We start from the raw sequence: 22,846 nt of genomic DNA on the forward strand, positions 1-22,846 counted from the left end.
TCTACAGTCTTTTACAGTCATTTATAGTTATAAAACTAGGAGCTACTGAGCAACTCATAAAATAGCTCAACATTTGCGATCATCACAGATCCAACACCAGCTTCTCCATGCCAAAGCCTTTAAACACTCCAGGTGGTCCAATTTTAAAACTCCACACATGTAGTGGGACGTCTCTAGATGGTTCGGGAAGTTTGTGAGTTTGGCATCTACTTCTTTAAAGGTCCATAATCTTCATGAGGTGGGACCTAACTGGGGCTGGAGCAACCTCAGGATGCCTCGGGATGGGGAGAGAAAGAGAAGCAGTGGAGAGAAATGAGCATTGCTGCTGTTCATGATATTAACAGCACAAGTTGATAATGTGCATGTGATCAGATGTTCTGGAGCACAAGGTTATGATATGTGATATATGTTATGTGTAGGCTTTGCTAAAAAGATACGTCTTTAATCTGCACCTGAAATCCTGTTTTCCTGGAGGTTTAAAATGAATTAAAACCAGATTACAGTCATATTCATATGTTAATAAAATGATCATCGCCCTATGGCACATCATACACAAACATTTCAATCTATTTGAATTACAACTGTAATTTTCGAATCATTAGGTGTCTGTCACATTGTCTTGTTTTTTTATATCTCGAACCTTCAGGTCTTATCACACTTATTCGAGTCATCATTAGACAGCATAAGCTGCAGCCCAACTGTCTTATGACTCACTCTATCAATTGGTCTGATGGATCTTATTATCTAATGTTCTTATCTATAATCTCAAAGATGTTTAGTAGGGTTTAAATCAGGACTTTGTACAGGACACTAAGGATATTCCAATTCAGATTGATCATTCCATATCTTCATGGAGCTGGCTTGATGCTCAGGAGCATTGTCATGCTGGAATAGATATTTGACAGATATTTGTAACTGAATGCTTTCAACTTTGTTAACAGTAGTAATAGTCTAGGTCATTTATTAGCTAATTTAGTTTATTTTGATTCCCGCATTATTGCATTCTGTAATGAGGAAACCGGAAGACGGATGTGTAGACTTACATTTATCCGTTTTTACAGAGAAGAACAGCTTAGCAGATGGTTTAGAGGGCATCTAATGGGCTGAAATTACCCAGGTTGGAAGGGACATTAGTTTTTTTATTTATCTGCAGTTGAACTAAAACCCAGCATGGAAAGAGCAGGAAAGAGGTGAGGTACATTTACATTTATGGCATTTGGCAGACACCCTAATGTTTGTCATGTACATTATTTTTCTGCAGAGTACCAAAAACCCAAAAAAGAATAATTACAGCTCTTTTTTGGGCATCAGTGTGCTGATAGTGGACTGTGCTCCAAATCCAGGTTTACCATCATTAACCTCTGTGCTGTAGAACATCCAGAGACTAAGAACCCAGAAAAACTAGAAGCTATTTGTTTTAAGGCTTTTAAACTCAGGTCTTGTTTCTATCACACTAAAGCTCTAACATTATTATTGCGATTTTTTGTTTACTTTTTACCTCACTTTATTTGTTTCGTTCTAAATGTAATTACGTTTACCTTGAATTATTTTGTCATTTTGTAACTGAATCTGTTTTTGTTTTCCACTGGAAAGATAATCCATATTTATTGTTGTTGTATGATTGCAACCTTCAAAGTGAGTGCATAAATAAAAGATTAATGACTGAATGTCTGAAACATTTTGGGAGGGAAACGAGGCCATTTTTGCGAAGTTTTTGGCCTTGTAGTTCGGTGGTGAGGACCATTTGTGTTCCGCCTTCTCTGGACTCAAATTGTGGTTGCTTCTAAAGAGTACAACAGCAGCTCATAGTGGCCACAGAACTGAACTGCTTGGATTATTATTATATTATTATAATTATTATTATTATTATAATTATAATTATAATTATTATTTTTTTGTCATTATAAGATTTGGGAATTAAAAAAATTAAATCATTATCAACACCTGTAAGAACAAATAAAACATTTTTTTGCAATTTTTTATAGATGCTATAAGATCTTTTTTAGATTATCTATATTTTTGCTTGGAATTTGAAACATGCATTTCCAAATTGATTCCACCTTTTTCTCTTGTAATAATATCCACTAAAATGTTTGAGTTTTGTAATCATTCATTTACAAGAGCGTTGATGAGATCGGATGTTGGGTGAGGAACGTCTCGGGTTCAGTCAGTGTTCCAGTTCATCTCGAAGATGTTTAGTAGGGTTTAAATCAGGACTTTGTACAGGACACTAAGGATATTCCAATTCAGATTGATCATTCCATATCTTCATGGAGCTGGCTTGATGCTCAGGAGCATTGTCATGCTGGAATAGATATTTGACAGATATTTGTAACTGAATGCTTTCAACTTTGTTAACAGTAGTAATAGTCTAGGTCATTTATTAGCTAATTGAGTTTATTTTGATTCCCGCATTATTGCATTCTGTAATGAGGAAACCGGAAGACGGATGTGTAGACTTACATTTATCCGTTTTTACAGAGAAGAACAGCTTAGCAGATGGTTCAGAGGGCATCTGATGGGCTGAAATTACCCAGGTTGGAAGGGACATTAGATTTTTTATTTATCTGCAGTTGAACTAAAACCCAGCATGGAAAGAGCAGGAAAGAGGTGAGGTGACTTACAACTGAGCAGGGGAGGGTTAAGGGCCTTTCTCAAGGGCCCAACAGCTTGGTGGTGGTGGGATTTGAACCTTCCAATACAAAGTCCAATGCCTTAACCACTGAGCTACCTCAGCACTAAGAAAGCTGGGAGTGTGTTTGTTTCAGCTGGACGTTTTGTCTAGACGGTGTATTACACACTAATTTAACATTTGATTCTCAGTGTGTTGTTTCAGAGTAAGCAGAGCGACAGAGCCTTACACTTTGAAGTCATTATCAAAGGTGTATTAGACCTTTTTTTCCCTCTAACTTTGAAATTCTAATTGGGAGTATAATATTAGCAGTGTGGCAGATTATTTACAGAATATAAACCTGCCTGGGGTGTTTATTGGTCTGTATGAACTACAATTAGAACAGTCTAAAAAACTGTAACACTGTCTTTTTTCTCTAAAACCTGTGTCGTATTGTGCTTTGCTCTTGTTTTTTTATATTGTACACTTTTTTTTTTTTTTTTTTTGTCCTTAGTTCCTGGGGAACACAGAGGTCGATCAGCCCAAAGGAACAGAGGTTGTGAGAGATGCAGTTCGAAAACTCAAGGTTAGTTCATGTGTTTAATGACTGTTCAGGGCAACCTCACATTGACCATGTGCAGCCACTGCCAAGAATAGATGTCCTGAAACCTGTTTACCTGAATGAACCGTGGTGCCTATCATTCCACCTGTTGTCATAGTTTCAGAGTAGCATTGACTATGTTAAATTCAATAAGAGAATAGCAGGATATATATATATTACACTTAGCATTGAGTAAAATAACTACAAATATGATTCTATTATTAGACAGATGAGTTGGATGGATGGATGGATGGATGGATGGATGGATGGATGGATGGATGGATGGATGGATGGATGGATGGATGGATGGATAGGTAGAGTAGTGGATAAATGTATTGTTGAATGGAACTAGACTTATGAGTTCTGTAAAATCCTGTTCAGATTAATATGAATGGGTGGAAGGGTGGATGAAGTGTTGTTCTAAAGGATGGATGTAGAGAAATAGAATAAGGTTGATTTGTGAATAGATAAATAGGTGGCTGGATAAAAGTATGGTTGGGTTCTATGTCAAACATTTAGTAAGGTTTGAGAAAATTACTACAAATAGGATTCTATTATTAGAGGGATGAGTTCTGTAAAATTCCTGTTTGGGTTAGCATGGATGGATGGATGGATGGATGGATGGACGGACGAATGGATAAATTGGACGATGAAGTGTTGTTCAAAAGGAAAGATGTTGACAAATATAATAAGGTTGATGTGTGGATAGATAAATAGGTGGCTGGATGTATGGGTTCTACATAAAATGTTTAGGACTTTCCCATGATGAAAAACCCTTTATGGCTCTAGAATTTAAAAAGTGGTGGTTGGATGGATTGCTGGATTGATTGAATAAGAGAAGAATGGATAAGTTTTCAAGGTGATTCTCAAATGAATGCACTTTTTTTTTCCCGTTAAGTATGGATGTAAACAAGAGGAATACTATGGATGGATAGATGATTTTGATTTCGATTTGTGCAGTTTCAAAGACACATCAAGAAGTCAGAGGGACAGAAGATCCCCAAAGTGGAGTTACAAATCTCAATCTATGGAGTGAAGATACTTGATCCCAAAACAAAGGTGTGTTTATGTCTGTCTTTATCTGCTTTGTAATCTCTCTTTTTCTCAATCTCTGTTCTGTTCCTCTGTCTACAGGACAAAATTGAGCATTCATATACATTTTTTTATTTACTTTCCTTCTTATTGATTTCTGTTTACTGTCACTCTGTGGTGCTTATCATCAGGACTCATCTGAATGCTGCCTCAGGCAGCCAGCAGTTGTTAGTATCTCAGTATTTAGATTGATCCCCCTGATATTTAAAATAAGTTTTTGTTACATAACGTAAGCAGGAGAAAACACTTCGCTTACCCCTTTTCATCACCCTGCAGAGCCTAGTGCAGTTCTGTATGGACTTCAGACACGGCTGTTGTCTGTATGATGCGTAATAATTACGAATGGATCGGTCCGCAGATGCTCAGTGAACATCTGGCGTGTTTCATCTTTTAATAGAATTTGCGGCGTTGTTGTATTGATGTTTGTGTCGGGTAATTCATCTTCTGCAGTCATCTGCCCAGTACTTTCTGACTCATTGCTTCTCTTCGGTACTGCTTTGCGCCTCTTGCTGCAGAATCCTTCCTTCTGCTATCGCTATAACACCAAACAACAGCCGATCAATGCAACATACTAGATGCACTTCGAAAAAAGCTTAAAATAAGCTTTAGATAGTTTCAAGCTCGTGTTACAGGATTTTTCATTCAAGAGTGACCAAAAGAAGATTGCTTACTTCTAAATGTCTTATACACAGAAATAAATCACATCACCAAGTCTTCTGCGTCTAAAGTAAGGGTACATTTAAAAAAAAAAAAGAAAAGAAAAAAAGTGGCCAGTGAGTGAAGGATGTGAATTTAAATCCCAGCCACACCAAGCTTCCAATCCTGGGCCCCCTGAGCAAGGCCCTAGCTGCTCTGTTGTATGAATAAGATAAATGAAAGTCACCCTGGATAAAGGCATCTGCCGATGGCGTATATGTAAATGTATTGGGGGTGTGGCTAGATGCTCAAGACCGCCTTTTCCTGGGAGAAATAACAAATCCTATTCCTAGTTCCTAATCACTTACACAGGTAGGCCTGGATTTCTCAGTTGGCAAATTTAGGGAAAGAGGTAGCTCAGTGGTTAGGATGTTATACTTCTGATCAGGAGATCTTAAGCTCAAATCCCAACACTACAAAGCTGTCACTGCTGCAGTCTTAAACATAGCCCTTAACCCCTTAACTGTTTAGTTGTTTGAATGAAATAACTGTAAGTTGCTCTTTATAAGGGCGTCTGCCAAATCCTTTAATGTAATTGTCCAGAAATTTGACTCGTCTGTTATATAAAGGATAAAACGCTTGGGGTTGCAGTGTTAAAGCAAAAATAATCATGGCGCAGTGGTATATTATATTTAATTACCCAATATTGGCACAACTTGTACAGTTTCATTCTTCTTACAATCTTCACAGCAATTTGGCCCAAGCTAGCATTTTTTTTACAACCGATTAAAAAGTTCCATTTAGTATTTTATATCCATTTTCTCAGAAATTAGTGTAAAGCTTCACATTTAACTGTTACACTCTCCCTATTGCAGACTTGTCAGCCCTTTTAAACAGTTTGTCATGGGATTGTCATTTGCGCTGTCCAATTTTGTGAATGTACATTATATCAATTCTTTTTTCCATATTATTAAATAAACTACTACTTCTCTTCACAGGAAGTGCAGCACAATTGCCAGTTGCACCGGATATCTTTCTGTGCAGACGATAAAACAGACAAAAGGATATTTACATTTATCTGCAAAGACTCTGAATCTAACAAACATCTCTGCTACGTGTTTGACAGTGAAAAATGTGTAAGATCACACACTTGTTGCTCATTTATGGGATTGTTTGGTAGGGGGAAAAATATTACGCTGTTTTGCCATCATCTTATTTATATTATATTTATATTTATATATATATATATATATATATATATATATATATATATATATATATATATATATATATATATATATATATATATATATATATATATATATATATATACACACACACACACACACAGTACAGACCAAAAGTTTGGACACACCTTCTCATTCAAAGAGTTTTCTTTATTTTCATGACTCACACTGAAGGCATCAAAACTATGAATTAACACATGTGGAATTATATATGGAATTATATACATAACAAAAAAGTGTGAAACAACTGAAAAATGTCATATTCTAGGTTCTTCAAAGTAGCCACTTTTTGCTTTGATTACTGCTTTGCACACTCTTGGCATTCTCTTGATGAGCTTCAAGAGGTAGTCACCTGAAATGGTCTTCCAATAGTCTTGAAGGAGTTCCCCGAGAGATGCTTGGCACTTGTTGGCCCTTTTGCCTTCACTCTGCGGTCCAGCTCACCCCTAAACCATCTCGATTGGGTTCAGGTCCGGTGACTGTGGAGGCCAGGTCATCTGGGGCAGCACCCCATCACTCTCCTTCTTGGTCAAATAGCCCTTGATGCCTTCAGTGTGACTCTCTGATGTTACATTCTACCCCATTTGACAGCAAAGAAAAATGCTAGTTTATTTATTAATAAATATGTATGTATTTTTTGTAATTATTATCAATGTATTTCTTATGTATTTATTTATGTATTTATTTATGTATTGATTGATTGATTGATTGCGTGTCAGGGCAAGTGCTGATATTGTAAGACTATAGTCTAGCCCCGAGGTTACCACCATTTTTCCTATGAAGGGCCAGTAATCCCAGTGGACTGAAGGCTGTGGTTGGAAGCTAAATGTTGCATCATACCAAACATTGGATTCAAATTAAATTTGCTATTGTTTTTCTTATTTATGATTTTATAACTTTTAAAATAAAATAAACTAATAGAAAAGATGTTTCTGTAATTTGCTTAAGTAATGCAGTATAATTTCTAAGTTCTAATTGTCTAATTGTACCATGGAAAAAAAAAAATCATATTTATTGCACAAAATGTATTTATTATTATTATTATTTTTTTTTCATATATGGCACGGTGTTTCAAGGTCACCATGGGCCTACTTTGGCCCTCTCTGATCTAGAACATTAAAACATTAATTGAAGAACAATCTGAAACTCGGCATACAAATACATATATATTAATGTAACTTTTGAGCTGAAATCACAGCATAAAGTGAGAAATTGCTGTTTTATAAATTGTGATTTTACTATTATACCAATATAATATACATATATGAAAAATGTGTAATAGTAATGATAGTATATCATTATATAAGTATTATATACTATTATACTGTATCATTTGTAATAATAATATTAATGTATATAAAAGTGCTGCATTGTATTGCTTTAATACAGTTGTAATACAGTTTTGATACATTTGTTCCCATGTTATTTAGGCAGAAGAGATCACTTTGACTATTGGCCAGGCATTTGATCTGGCTTACAAAAAGTTCTTGGAGTCGGGGGGGAAAGACGTAGAGACCAGGAAACAAATAGCCAGCCTGCAGAAAAGAGTAAGCTTTTATTTTTTTCCACTTAAACCTTAGTGTTGTAGTGTTTTCCACTTTCCTGAGACACATCCGCTGTAATGACAGCGCTTCAGTCATCAAACAAGACCTATCCTGAAAATTGCTTTCTTCCGAAACAATAAAAAACCCAAAGAAACGTCTCAGTGTGCATCTTGAGGAAAATGACTTCACCCTTTCTCCACCACAGATTCAGGAGCTTGAGAGCGAAAACTCGGAATTGAAAAACCAGTTACAGACGTTGGAGGAACAGCTGCTCATTGCTCAAGTTCCTCCTGTAAGGACTGCATTGAATGTGTGTGTGTGTGTGTGTGTGTGTGTGTGTGTGTGTGTGTGTGTGTGTGTGTGTGTTATCATTTTCTTAAAAACTCTAAGCTATCTGATCTCTTTTCCTGCAGTTGCTTCACATTAACTCGACTAACAAGGCCTACATGCTGCAGAGACCCTCGTCTCTCTTCTGGTGTCACAATATGACCTCCTTCTCCTGTGTAGAAATCTCTTCTGTCACACTAACACCAATGAGCTCTCCCGACTCCAGCGTATCAGCTGGGGTTTTGACTCCTCCTCCCACCAAACCTGCTCTGCCAAAGCCTGTCACTGGAGCAGGGGTCCCTCGGCCAAGAGTAATAGACAAAACAAAACCAAACATTTTTTCTCTTCCTTCTTTGCCACTGATTTTCTCTTTTCTTTTTTCTTTGCTATAATACCAAGCGAAGTCTCTGTACTATATATATATATATATATATATATATATATATATATATATATATATATATATATATATATATAATATGCTTTTTGTCTCTGTGCCTTGGTGTTTGAGAATGTGTTTGTAAAATGATCATAAAACATTAAGAAATGTAATTTCATTTATACACATATTTAGATTGTATAGACAGGGATATGAAGTGTATGCCAAAAATGAAGCACTACAGGTTTGCTGTTATTGGAAGGTAATCAACAAATAGATGATTTCGCTTGATATAAAGAGGAATTATCACCATGCAGTTAATTCTTTTATCACAGAAATTCATACATACATATATACATATATACATATATACACACACACTATAAGCACCAAAAGGTATGTAGACTCTTATCCATAACACCGTATGTGTTTTTTTTTCTTAATTACAGCTGCAAAGTTGGAAATAGGCAATTGTCTAGAATGTTTCTGTAAACTATAGTTTTACAATAAACCTATTCCAGCATGACAATACTACCGTACATAAGATCCAAGAAGAAATACAATGTTAAGTTAGTTGAAGAATTCATGGAACCCTGACCTACTCAACCCCACTGATCATGTTTGGGATGAACTTGAATATTGAATGAACTCAAGACATATAAATGATTATAAAATCTAGAGGAAAGACTTCCCAAAACAATAGAGCTAACTGTAACAGCAGTCACGTGTGTGTGAATGTCAGGTGACCATATCTTGTAGTTAGAGCCACATAAGAAGGTCCTGTTATCAATCATCTTTCAGCAGCTATAAACAGCCTGTCCCTTACCAGCACTTAATTTTTTTCATGATGTTAATAATACAAAAAAATACAGTAGAACACAAAATCCTCCATTCTTTCTGGAAGTTACAGCTTTATCCGTGACTGCCGTGAAGCCTGTCAATTAAAACACCTTCCGTTATTGTTTCACAAAAATACATCAGTTATTAGTGATTATACACTTTCTCTTAAATACACATTATTTTAATCGCTTTTTATTTGAAATAGCTTATCGGAATTTTCTTCAACATTATAAACAGCCACTGGTTCCATTCTACCAACAGATTTAAGCCCATTTATATTCCTTTTTTTTTTTTTTTACTGGTTTTCCAGTAGAGAAGATTTTCAGAAAAGATTTTTCCCACATCCTGTTAGAAATTTTGCTTGTTCTGTATTCAGAATATCAATCAGTCCCAAAGGTTGAGGTCAGAACTCTTTATGAGGCCATTAAAGATCTCCCACTCCAGTGCATGTAAACCATTTCTTCATGGGGCTGACTGTGTATACAAGGGCATTGTCATGCTGGTTTGGGTCTCCTTGTTGAAGTGAAGGGACGCTACTGCATCCAAAAACGTCCTATACAATGGTCCACCTTTGTGGCAACAGTTTAGTGAAGAACCATCTATTGCTAAAAAAGTCTTATATGCCCCAATATTTTTGCCCATATAGTGTATATATACAGTATATACCACAATATAAAGTACGTAATATAGAAGTTGCTAATCTTGTTTCTGCTCGTCTTTCCGTTAGGGGGGCAACAACTCCAAAGTTTCCACAGATATTTTCGACATGGTTCCCTTCTCTCCAGTGGCTCCCATGGTTCCACAACCAGCCAGTAATTCTTCACCTCCGACACCTCCAGCGAGACCAGCAGAGATTAGTCAGTTTCTCCTACTGTACTCATTTGACTCGTTTAAAGGGTGTTATTGACACACATTGTCTTTTATTGTTCTACATGTCGGCAGTATTCTCCTAAACCACTATATGGTTAACAATAAAAGTGTAGCATGATCATCTGTCCTATGGTACTCTGGATAACCAAATGATCTGGATTTCTTCTTTTTCTTTCGGCTGCTCCCATTAGGGGTCGCCACAGCGGATAATTCGTCTCCATACCCCCCTGTCCTCTACATCTCTTTCAAACCATCTATCTGCATGTCTTTCCTCACCACCTCCTCCTTGGTCTTCCTCTTTTCCTCCTTCCTGGTGGCTCCATCCTCATCATTCTTAAACTAATTCTACCCCATGTCCCTCCTCTGCACATGTCCAAACCATCTCAATCTCACCTCTCTCACCTTGTCTCCACATGCGCTATCTCTCCCAAGTTTATTAGGATTTAATAGGATTAAATGCATTGCCAATGCTAAGATATTCTTCAGACTGTGCAGTTGTGAATAAAATTACATTACATTTGACATTTATGATAAAAGCCAGTGTAATTGCTATCCGGATTACTTAAAAGACAACTTTTTCACATCCTCGTCCATCTAATTTAATCAAGTTTCTTACACAAAATGATTGGCCATTAAAGCATCCATTAAGGTCCTATTATCTTCAGTAGGAACCATATTTCCATCAGCGATCAGTATTCATGATAATGATTTGGGAAGGTTATTTGCTCCACTGTGGTCTCTTATACGTCACTGATCAAAACTGCAGGATTAAAGGATTAAATCGTCTCACTGATGTAGTACTGTAATAGCATTGTGCTGATTATATGGCATTAGAGGGTTTTTTTACATCCTTTTCTGATTGAGGATCTGATGGTGAGGTGTAGAATACTGTCTGCTCTATTTTAGTGTCTGTTTTTAGTTTAGGATTTTATTTTTCTAAAGCAAGTGGAAAATATCCTGGGATTTTCATAGTTTAGGGAAAGCGCCTTTAAACACAATATTTCAATTAGATTCAGTTTGACGTGTTTAGTGATTCCAGGATTTTTTTTGTGTTAAAACAAAAAGCAAGAGCAAATCTAATGCAGGCGTAATTTGACGTGTGGGTACAAATGATGGACTCCAGCAGTAGCAGTAAATTACAGCAAATGCTTGGCTAGTTAGTGATCAGTGAAAGCATTAATGGTGGGATTAGCATGAGAAGCTGAAAATTTTCTTTTAGCATCTCCCACTAGGGGTCGCCACAGCGGACCATCGGCATGTTTGATTTGGCACATGTTTTTACGCTGGATGTCCTTCCTAACGCAACCCTCCCCATTTATCCGGGCTTGGGACCGGCACTAAGGCTTGTGCAACCCTAATTTTCCCTTTTCTCTCCTTTTTATTGACGTTGCCAGACACTAAATCAGATCAGGCGCTTGTCCATGCGCCTGCTTCCGCATAGATATATACTGTATAGTTTATACATTATGGTAGTTCTTTGTATTGCTAAATTATGTACTGTGATTTGTTACATTTTTAACTATAATGTATATAACCATATTGATCAACATTCTTTAAGACTCCTGGATAGGCCAGGCCATGTCTTGACTTACAATATTTTCAAGTTACGATGGGGTCATCCGAACTCATCTCCACTTTAAACTGGGGACCACCTGTATTTATTTGGAAACATTTTATTATACTAATATTTGTTCATATTTGGTGTCCTTAAACATAAAAAAAAATAGTCTCTTTCTACTCCTAAACCCTGGTACTGATTTATTATTCACTACCATATTACCCTTTTCAGCCTTGTTGATGGATTTGTGTTCATGTTGTGTTCTTCAGGAAGAGACCTGTTTGGCGCCGAGCCCTTTGACCCTTTCATTTGCGGCGGTGCCAACTTTCCCCCAGACGTCCAGTCGCGGCTGGATGAGATGCAGGTGACTGCATGTCTCTGAATTATAGGCGAATAATTATACAGTGATCAGCAAAATAAATCATTTCAGCATATAGACTGCTGCATGTAGGCAGCTGCTGGAGCAGACGGCATGCCCTGGCACTGACACAGAGCTATTTCCATTCATATTAATCAGAGGAAAATCTTTCCCAGCATTTCTCCATTGCTGAGTCATGGATCATTATGAGGACATGACTTTAGCACTCTCACTGCAATGAATCTGTGCGTGTTGTCCCAGCTGTGTAGTTCCTGCTGTGACCACTGCTGTGATGTATGAACATAGCCCTGATCTCGACCTGAACCAATGCACTAAACAAAACTCTGTTGTCTTCATTTTTAAACCTAAGTTTGATATATCATGCCCTTATCTTGTGAAATTAATGCCCAGATCATTAATCTGCAAGCATATATTTATCTTCTGCTATAAATATTTCAATAACTATAGTGAAACTGAAATTGGTTCAGACTTTTTACAGTGTCTTTACTGGGGTGTCAGTCTACGTCCACAGAAAATGACAGTGCGGCTCTCACTATCTATGTATAGCCAGAATTGGTGATTCAGCTGTCTTACCTAAATCAGTCCACCTCTTAATACCACTCCACTGCTATAGAAACCATCATATTATAGAGAAATGCAGTAGAACAGAGCACTGCAGTAAGAATGATGTCATTACTACAGCAAGAAACCCAAAGAATACAAATCAACACGTCTCCTTTCACTGTAGCCACAGCTCCACCTCGTGCATACATCATCTCTAACAGAAGCAACCATATAACCGCATAAAATTACCCTGGGTTTTTCCTGCATATGTGTTTTTTCCATGCTTTGCGGTTTTCCTGGGGATTTGATATGAAGGCAAATTGTGTGTTTCTGTGACGAGTTCTACAGAAAAAAAAAAGCACAAAAGTATAAATGGTTAACGAAAAAGCTTAACAACTGTTTTGAACAGTTTTGCCCGACCTTTTCACCAAGTCCAGCTTTTTTGAAAGGTGAATAGTTGCTTCCTCTGTGTTAAAGGTCAATCAGGGTAGGATTTCGTCTTCCAAGACTATACAGTCCCCTCTACATATTTAAAAAGATAGCACACACACATTAATTCAGTGTACACTCACTATGAGCAAATCACATCTCTGTGCCATCGCATACATGTTTGCTAATTGGTAAAATGTCAGCATCATGCTGCATCTCTGTTAATCCATTAATATGGGGGAAAATACTTCAGCTTCTACTTCAGCTCAAGTTGATCACAATTTTCACACGATTTTCTCTCCTGGATTGATTGATATAGTCAATTTTTTTGGTGCTAATCAGGTAACATGAGTGACTGCAATCAGCAACTAAGAAGATCTTATAGGTTGTAGAAACCTACCAGTAGGAAAGTGGTAGCTCAGTGGTTAAGACTCTGGGTTACTGATTGGAAAGTAGAAGGGTTCAAACCCCAGTATCACCAAGCTGCCACTCGGGCCCTTGAGCAAAGCTCTTAACCCTCTGTGCTTCAAGGGTGCTGAAGCATTGCTGTCTCCAGCTTTCTACTATCGCTGGGAAGAATTTTACTGTAATGTACATAAAAGCAAAAGGAGATACAGTTGAACTATGTAGTGAAATTAGCTTTTGACTTGGTGCCTTTTCCTTAGCATGTTCAATTACTTTTTTCCTGCCTCAATCCAAATTATTAAATATATTCAATATGGATTTTATGGATTTTCATATTATGATTATTTTATCTGTGTAGATTTCTTGAGTTAAGACTCATATTTACATTTACATTTACATTTGCGGCATTTAGCAGACGCCCTTATCCAGAGCGACGTACAAAAGTGCTTTAAATCTGTAGTAATGAGTAAATCTACACTGGTACGCATATCTGGTTAAAATTGTGTTCAACAAATATAAATGATGAATCTTTATTTTTTTTTTTTAGGTTGCTACAATTCACAAGCTTTACTTAGTTGGTGATTGTAGGCTCTGTATGTTAGCAGATAAGCCCCACCAAAAGTAGACTTTATCAATCAATCCAGGAGGGAAAATGGTGTGAAAGGAAAATGAGCTGAATCTGAGAACGACATGAATAAATCACCAGAATGTGGCGCTGTCTTACAACACATATGGGTTTCAATCACATCTAGAAGGCTGAAAAAGGGAGAAAACAATAATGAGCCAGGTTTTTTCCAATTCGCAAACAAACTGCATGTAATGTTGTTGAGACATGTTGTGATGTATGTTGTCTGTTTTTTTTTCCCCATAATGTGCTGCCATTTTTAGACATAATGTGACACAACCTTGATTAGAGGGAAGGGCTCTTATTATTTATATATTTTTACTGTCTATTGATTCTTACCTTTAAAAAAATTGGATAAATACTAAATATGCCAGAAGAGCCATTGTTCAGATTTTTGGTATCCAGGTTTATTTATTTATTGCATTAACACCATGAACATATTGAATTGTTAATTAAACACCTTCATGTAGGCAGTTCAGATTGCTTCTATACATTACATTTTACTCATACAGGTATGGAATCTGAGTTATTGAGTTTAGCTAAATAAGGGTATTATATGACTCAGAAACAAATCCTCTGCTTATAAAATGTCACAATAATGAAAACCACAACAACCAGGAAATGCTTTCAACAGGAAATCAAAATGTCTGTCATGTAAACATACACCATATTGACAAAAGTTTGGGGACACCTGAAGATTAGATCTGTATGTGCTTTTTTAACATTTCATTTCACATTTACTCCCGATTTCCCGGAGTGTGGTTATGAGGATTTGTGCTCATTCAGCAATAATGGTTTTGGTAAAGTCAGGCACTGATGTAGGTGAGTTGAGGAGGCCTGGGGTGCAGTCAGCATTAGAGTACATTCCAAAGGTGTTCTATAGCAGTGGTCCCCAACCCCGGGGCCGAAGACCGGCACCGGTCCGCGGGTCAATTGGTACCGGGACGCACAGAAAGAATACATAACTTACATTATTTCTGTTTTATTTATCATCTGATTCTGAACAATGTTTTATTTTGGAAAATTGCTGAATTCTCTCTGCCACATCTGTCTATGACTCACTCTTGATGCATGTCATGATGCCTCGGTCACATGTCTTACCTCCATCCTCTACCTTCTTAAAGGGGCTGCTCCGGCCGCTAACCGTTAAATTAAACCTCCAAGCTAGCAAAATGAACAAAAAACAACACAGTGGATTCACGTTTATTATTATATTTATAAAATACCAGTTTGTATGCCGGTCGTATCATTTTATTTTGCTGTATTTATCCGCCAAACCTTAAAGGCCGGCCATGAAAATATTGTCTGACATGAAACGGTATGTGGCGCAAAAATCGTTGGGGACCGCTGGGCTATAGGGATGGGGCCAGAGCTCTACAGCAGGTGATCTTCCCTTAAAGGGAAAAATTTCTTGCTTCTGCATCCAGACATTCTATACAATTAAGTGCCTTCATTTTTATGGTTACAGTCGGTTGAAGAGCAACATATGGTTGGGAAGGTCAGGTGTCCCAACATGTTTGTTCATTAACTGTATATGTGAAACGATCCAAATGTCCAAAGAAGAAATATTAATTCAGTATGATTCGGATGTAACCTGTTAGGTGTACAATATCCTAAATTTTCTGTTCATTTCAAAATTTCAAAAATGCTTCTTTGCAAAAGGTTTTTCAGTATTTTTTTATAGATGTATTGTTACATTTCTGTTTCTGTCTCTTTCCTCTTATTGCTTTCAGCGCCAGAGATGGTTTGTATTCTCTCAGTCTCACATTTCAGTTCAAAATCATTCACTGCTGGCAGGGCATCCTGAACATTTTCATCAAAGTCGTTTAAATGGTTCTTTGGGCATTAATGTTTAGCTTAGCTATACAGTTTATGCAGATTTTTTAAACATAGTTTTCGGTTATATCAGTGTAATACAGTGTTTTGCTGTCACTTTTAATTCATTGTATAATATTTACTTATACATTTTTAGAATTTAGTTTTGTTTAAGTTTATTGTCTATTAGTTCTAAACTTTTGTCCAACTGTTTTTGAATGCATCTCCCTTCTCTGTCTCTTATGTTTTCTAACATGCAATGTTGCTGATTTTGCATGTGCTTTTTGGATATTGTTATCTTCTAATGCTGAGATATTTTGGAGATAGGCTTTCCATTTGGCCCATTACCATGAATAATATAAATACATTCTTAACACCACACTAAGACCACAAAAGCTGCAAATGTCTGTTCCAGATGTAGAAAAAAAAAATGCAATTACAATATAGGTGATAGATAGACCAGACCAGACCAGACCAGACAGACAGACAGACAGACAGACAGACAGACAGACAGACAGACAGACAGACAGACAGACAGACAGACAGACAGACAGACTGACTGACTGACTGACTGACTGACTGACTGACTGACTGAATGACTGACTGACTGACTGACTGACTGACTGATTGATTGATTGATTGATTGATATCAAAATGTTCAGCCCTTGATAGAGTAGGTTCAAGAAAAGACTAGTACCTGTTTTCCCTTATGTTATAGCAGCTATAAACAGTCATTCCATCATCAATATCTCTTCTATTGTTTCATTTCACCAGTGTCAGCTTGTCATGTTTCAGAGTAGCCACAAAGTTCATATGATTCTTGTGGGCGTTTAAAATTGTATAACTTATTTAAAAAAAGAAAATGACAAATATCCATTTTGTTCCTATTTTCTGCCAATCACTAGCCATTGTATTTGTGTAGCTTTGATTTTACTGACTGTATTATCATACTTATTGTCTTTTTTGTTTTTTCCTCAGGAGGGGTTCAAAATGGGACTAACAGTAGAGGGCACTGTTTTTTCCCTTGATCCACTCGACGGTCGTTGCTGATGCCAAGAAGACATTTCTTTGTTACTTAACTGTTCACCCATTTGTATTAAAGTGGCAAAATTTTGGGTCTACAGTCAAGTTGTCAGTGTTTTCACCGTTAGATTTGTATTTTCATTTGCTTTACACAAAGAAAGTATATTAAGGAGAAGCAGAATGCCAGATCACTATTTTTGTATGAATTGTAACATGGTCATGGAAAAAACTGTGTGTGTGTGTGTGTGTGTGTGTGTGTGTGTGTGTGTGTGTGTGTGTGTGTGTGTGTGTGTGTGCGTGTGCGTGTGTGTGCGTGTGTGCGCGTGTGTGTGTGTGTGTGTGCGTGCACAGGCACTGATAGATGTAGATAATAAAACCGATGGTACATGAAATGAAGGCTTCATAAAAAAAATAAAATAAAAAAAAACAAAGACGCTCTATATTATGTCACAGTGTTCATACAGATGTTCTTCACGTTTAATACAGATGCCGGTCTTTCGAATTCGTTCTCACACCAGACACTTCATGACGGCATGCAACGACGTTTTTAAATTATACACTTGCCAATACTGGGATGTCAGACTTACCCTTTGTTATATATCGATTACTTTTTTCCCTTTGTTACTTTCATCATTGAATCATTGTGATATTTTCTTAACTGGACAATAATATTTTTGATGGATTTTATAATTCTGTAGCTGGAATGATTGTGTAATAATGTGTACTTGTACTGCATTATTATCTATTTTAGTATTTTCTTGCACCAGGAAGCACTTTGGGAGAAAAAAAAAAAAAAAAAACAATAATCCATATACTGACTTCTTTTTCTTTTTGATTTTTTTGTTTGGATTGTATTTTTTTTTTTTTTTTACTTTGTATGCAATATTTTAGCTTTGGCTGTTGTAGTCATTAAAGACAGTAATATGTGACTCCTGATGTATTTTTTTTAGGGGCATCCGAGCATCCAAAGCTCAGATCATGAGGCATGAGAGTTGATCAGAAAGCAGATCTTGATCCAGTGTGTGTTGAATGGTTTATTTTGAGGTGACATGGCAACAAAAAAAAAAAAAGACTTCACAAAAGTAACACAAAAATCCTGACTTTCTGCCTTCTTGTGCTCAATCATATCTCATGATGGACACAGAGCAGCAGTTGTACATCCTTGCGCTCGTCATCTTTGTCTTCCTCGGTAACTGTGTGAAGGAAAACAGCTGGAGTCATCTTGGATCCGCTTTCCCACTAGGATAATCTGGGTACGACTTTTATTTATTTATTAATATCATTTCGAGAAAGCCTTTCTCTGTAAAGCTACCTTGTGGACACGACCCTCTATCATTTATTTATTAGAAGTGTATACAAAGCATATATTAAATAACATTCGGGTTTTTTTTTTTAAATAGTATTCACAAAAAAGATTCAGATTTTACACAGTACATCAAAAAAAAAAGACATTGCTGAAGAATAGAAATGAGAAAGTTTTTAAGTGTGAGTGAACATATCGATTATTGATCTCTGATCAGACTTTTTTTTTTTTCTTCAACTTAAAGAAAATTCAGAAATCAGATAAAGCATCAGATGATTTTTTTTGAATATGTATCAAATGCTGCAATCGGATGAACGTACAATTCGATTTATTGTGCCAAACATATTTCATGCATCAAAAAAAAAAAGAAGAGGAAAATAAGATGAATAGACACAACCTTGGATTTAAAAAAGACATGAAAGAAAGCTGACCGTACACCTTACTAAGCATATATCTATTTGCAAAGCAATATACATGAAGGAAAAAAATCATTTTTAGCCAAATGAATGTTGTAGTCATTTTGCAAGGACACAATGCATTTTTAGAGAAAGTGCAACACGGAAAACATGCTTGAGAAATTACGCCTACTTATTGGTTTGATTATCATGGTTTATTCGATATGATCTATATTATAGTATTTACAAAACATGCTCAAGTTCTGCAGTAGTGGATCCCAAATGAATCCAGTGTGGTCAAAACCCCAGAACATAAAATATGGCACAAGAACAGAGACATTTAGATGAAGTCGAGAACCAATATGAAGAAGAAGAAAAAAAAAAAAATCACGTTTTTAATAAGACGCTGAGTTTGTCAGTGTTGAAGAGATTTTATTTGCACCCCCTCACCCTGCTCTGTACCTTTTTTGTTTCTTTTTCCTGGGAGAAGTTTTGTGCCGTTACATCGCACCATTGACTTGTCCCAGTTTGTAAAGACGAGGTAGCTTACGCTAATGACTCGATGTATTCAGTATTTAATGGTCAATTGCATTCAAACGTCATACAATGCAAATGTAATAGAATAGAAATATCAATTTTAGGAAGAGAAACCATTAAAGCATTTCACTGAAAACACACGTTTTTTTTTTTCCCTCTATAGCACCATGTGATTTGTTTAAAAACAAAAAGTAGAAAATAAAATGTATCACGAAAAAATATTTCGATGTTTTTTTTATTCATATTATTTCTAAAATGGTTGAAATCTTTCAAATTAATGGAATGAATGTCACAGTCTCAAACAGCAGTTGTTGACTGGAGCTCACTAATCTATATAAGTCAAGCCAAATAGAGCCAAACAAATGCAATTTCTTGTTTTTTCTTTTAATTAAAAACTTACTAATCAGGGCCAGTTATTGGAAAGGAACAATAAATATCCTGCTACAGGGCCGGAACAGTCCACAGTACGTTATGTACAAGGCTGAGCTTGTCAGCAGTCAGTTCAAGAGTCTCAGGATTCTCTTCAATGCATCTTTGCTCTATTTATTATTATTATTTTTTTATTATTTTTTTACAAAAAACAAACAGGCCCAATATCGATGCCAAACTCCTGATCTGGGCGACCAACATCCAGAGTGGCGATATCCACGATAGGTAACCTTGCCGTTTTCTGTGTCCTGTACTCAAAAACTGTCTTTCCCCAGTTATTGTTTGCTCGCTGTGAAAAGAGAGAAAGAAAGGGAAAGAATTTGAGTGTGAAATATTATTCTTCATTACATTTCAGGCAACTCAGTTCAAAAATCCCAAAGACTTTTAGATAAATTTACTTAAAGATAAATCCATTGGTTGCAAGAATCACATTTACATTTACATTGGGGTTATTATGGGGTTAAGGGCCTTTCTCAGGGCCTGGAAGTCGCAGCTTGTTTCTTGAAATTGTTGACAGCATTGACATCAATTTCTTCTTATTTCATCTTCATCCATCCATCTCTCTATCTCTCTATCTCTCTATCTATCTATCTATCTATCTATCTATCTATCTATCTATCTATCTATCTATCTATCTATCTATCTATCTATCTATCTATCCATCCATCCATCCATCCATCCATCCATCCATCCATCCATCCAGCCATTGACACTTTTTTACAGTGTTGTTCTAGATGATATTTAATGTACCTTCAAAAACTCTAAACTATGGGCAGACAGACAGACAGACAGACAGACAGACAGACAGACAGACAGACAGACAGACAGACAGACAGACAGACAGACAGATAGATAGATAGATAGATAGATAGATAGATAGATAGATAGATAGATAGATAGATAGATTTGATGAGAAAATGCCAAAAATACAAAAAATATCTTATAATAGTCTGATATTTTGAAGTAAATTATATATACTATATAAATATTTCTAAGTCATGATCATATTATTTTCAAATCTTTGCACATTTTTCCACAATTTAGACATCTGGAAACAACCCACATTATTAGACTCTTGGTTTATTAGATCCTAATTAATCCTAATCATAACAAAAAATCAGCTCAAATGTCAACTTACAACAAGATGGATCAGTTTACAGCTCTCTAAAGGTTCTATTTAATTTACATATATATATGACAATAATCATAAATAATTATCCTGTAACCTGATGTCATCCAGATACTGAGAGCCCGAACCAGAAGTTTAAAGTGCTATATATATATATATATATATATATATATATATATATATATATATATATATATATATATATATATATATATATATATATATTTTTTTTTTTTTTCCCCATTTCATCTTTAACTAAACATTATTTTTTTTACATTTTTAAACACAATTGAAAAAATAGTCCAGTGTTTTCTTTTCAACTGAGCAAAAGTCCATTCAGATCGGTTTCTGAAGGTGTTTATAAGAAGGTAAAGGTGCTTTTTACTTGTCACATGTACAATACTGCACAGTGACATTTTTTTTTCGTATATCCTAGTGAGTTAGGAAGAGGGGGGTCAGAGCGCAAAGTCAGCCATGATAGGACAGGGGGTCAAGGGCCCTGCTCAAGGGCCCCAAGTGTAGCAGCTTTGCAATATGGGGGCTTGGACCCAACCATTGGATTGGTAGCCTTGAACCTTAACCACTGAGCTACCACCTTCTCCTTTTTAAAATGAGGTTCTATTAAAAGAGCAATTTTTAAGTCTGTATGCAATGTTAAATCCTTAAATAATGGCAATTATGTCATTAACTTATCACTACTAGTAAATATCTGAAATCTGAATATATATACTCTATCCTTGCATTAATTGCATTTGTCTTTGTGTGTAAAAAAACAATGCTTTTATATGGCCACTGAAATAAATCAATTAATCAATTAATAAATGAATTATTGAATAACCTGGGTTATACTTACAGAGCAGCTATCCTCCAGCACCGTGTATCTGAAACGATTATTTCCCTCAGCTTTGAGCTCTAAGTCATTAGAGGCTTTGAGGATAATTGCTTTCTTCAGGTTGCCAGTTGCTTCATCTTTGTAACCGACGGTGTTCTTGCAGTGGTACGTGATGGTCTGTGAGGCTTCCTTGGAAAGCAGCCGAATGAAGGTCATCTGGACGGTGACCGAATTAGCCGGCTGGTCCTTGTTTCCATAAGCAAACTTAAGAGAAAAAAAAGGGTTTATCCGACTGTCATTTGTGTAAATATGATGTCATGCCATCATTTTGCCTCCATTCTGTATAAGCATATAATCAGGGCAGTAAATTACTGTAAAACACTTAATTAAGGCAAAACATGACATTAAAAGGGATATTTTTTTTTTTGCCTGAAATTTTTTATTTTATTTTTTTACTTCTAATTGTATTTATTTTTAAGGCTTAATAGAAAAACCCAGAGCTATTGTGTTCGTAGCAGTACAATTCAAATATACTTTTATTTAACTGTAAAGACAGAAAAATCTTTGAAATGTTTGTTGGAATATTATAATATTTGTCATATCAATAATCCAAAAAAAAATTTCTCTATAATATGCTTCTAATTAGGGTTAGGATAAATAATAGTTAAAAAAAATAAATAAAATTATATATATATACACACACACACACACACACACACACACACCTTGGTTACTTTTGTTACATTTTAGATGTGGGAAATATGATTGGACAAAAACTGTGGAATTAACTTTTTTGTTTATATATTTACTACACTTTAATAAACATGTAGCTTGTAGCTAAAGTCTAATTATTTAAAAAAAAAATATGCAGTTTTTCTTAAAAAATATATTTTATCCAGCCTACTAGATTTAAATATTAATAGGCAATAGGTTAAAATGTTATCGTGGCAATTATATATGGCGTTTTTCTTCCAAATGAAGCTCCTGTATAACATCTACTATATTAGTCATGTTGTTGGGAGGTGTGAAATGTTTGTCCAGCAGGGGGCTCACACCCTTCTTTTTTCAATTCAATTCAGTTTAATAGGTATAGAGCTTTTCACAATGGACATTGTCCCAAAACAGCTTTACACATATAAAAGTGTTATGAAGTTTCCCATTCCCTTGTCTACCAGCAGCTAAACACAGAGTCCTGATACTCTACACACAAAAACATTGTCCTGAATAATCTCATAAAAGTCGGTTTATAAAATAATTATTTGTTTGTACTTGTTGATAAAGTTACCTGTCACCAGTG

At 35.9% G+C, this 22,846-nt stretch overlaps 2 protein-coding genes across 7 annotated transcripts in view; one reads left to right on the forward strand and one right to left on the reverse strand.

Moving 5' to 3' along the window:
• gulp1a (GULP PTB domain containing engulfment adaptor 1a) overlaps positions 1 to 19,731 on the forward strand; it is a 163,977-nt gene extending 144,246 nt beyond the window's left edge. For 3 of the 6 annotated variants that reach the window (XM_083536309.1, XM_083536307.1, XM_083536308.1), the window contains 10 exons: positions 3,126 to 3,197; positions 4,173 to 4,271; positions 5,939 to 6,076; positions 7,618 to 7,734; positions 7,937 to 8,023; positions 8,145 to 8,369; positions 10,005 to 10,134; positions 11,975 to 12,069; positions 16,880 to 17,195; positions 17,276 to 19,731. In XM_083536309.1, the coding sequence (XP_083392435.1) occupies positions 3,126 to 3,197; positions 4,173 to 4,271; positions 5,939 to 6,076; positions 7,618 to 7,734; positions 7,937 to 8,023; positions 8,145 to 8,369; positions 10,005 to 10,134; positions 11,975 to 12,069; positions 16,880 to 16,951 (1,035 nt within the window). In that variant the 3' untranslated portion in view covers positions 16,952 to 17,195; positions 17,276 to 19,731. The remainder of the gene's footprint in view (positions 1 to 3,125; positions 3,198 to 4,172; positions 4,272 to 5,938; positions 6,077 to 7,617; positions 7,735 to 7,936; positions 8,024 to 8,144; positions 8,370 to 10,004; positions 10,135 to 11,974; positions 12,070 to 16,879; positions 17,196 to 17,275) is intronic. The other 3 variants (XM_083536311.1, XM_083536312.1, XM_083536310.1) reach the window with 2 other exon arrangements.
• col5a2a (collagen, type V, alpha 2a) overlaps positions 17,944 to 22,846 on the reverse strand; it is a 36,348-nt gene continuing 31,445 nt past the window's right edge. The window contains exons 53-54 of the mRNA XM_083536256.1: positions 21,571 to 21,813; positions 17,944 to 19,877 (exon numbers count right to left, since the gene is read on the reverse strand). Of these exons, the coding sequence (XP_083392382.1) occupies positions 19,731 to 19,877; positions 21,571 to 21,813 (390 nt within the window). The 3' untranslated portion in view covers positions 17,944 to 19,730. The remainder of the gene's footprint in view (positions 19,878 to 21,570; positions 21,814 to 22,846) is intronic.

Source organism: Silurus aristotelis (genome assembly GCF_946808225.1).
Source record: "Silurus aristotelis genome assembly, chromosome: 3".
Taxonomy (NCBI): domain Eukaryota; kingdom Metazoa; phylum Chordata; class Actinopteri; order Siluriformes; family Siluridae; genus Silurus; species Silurus aristotelis.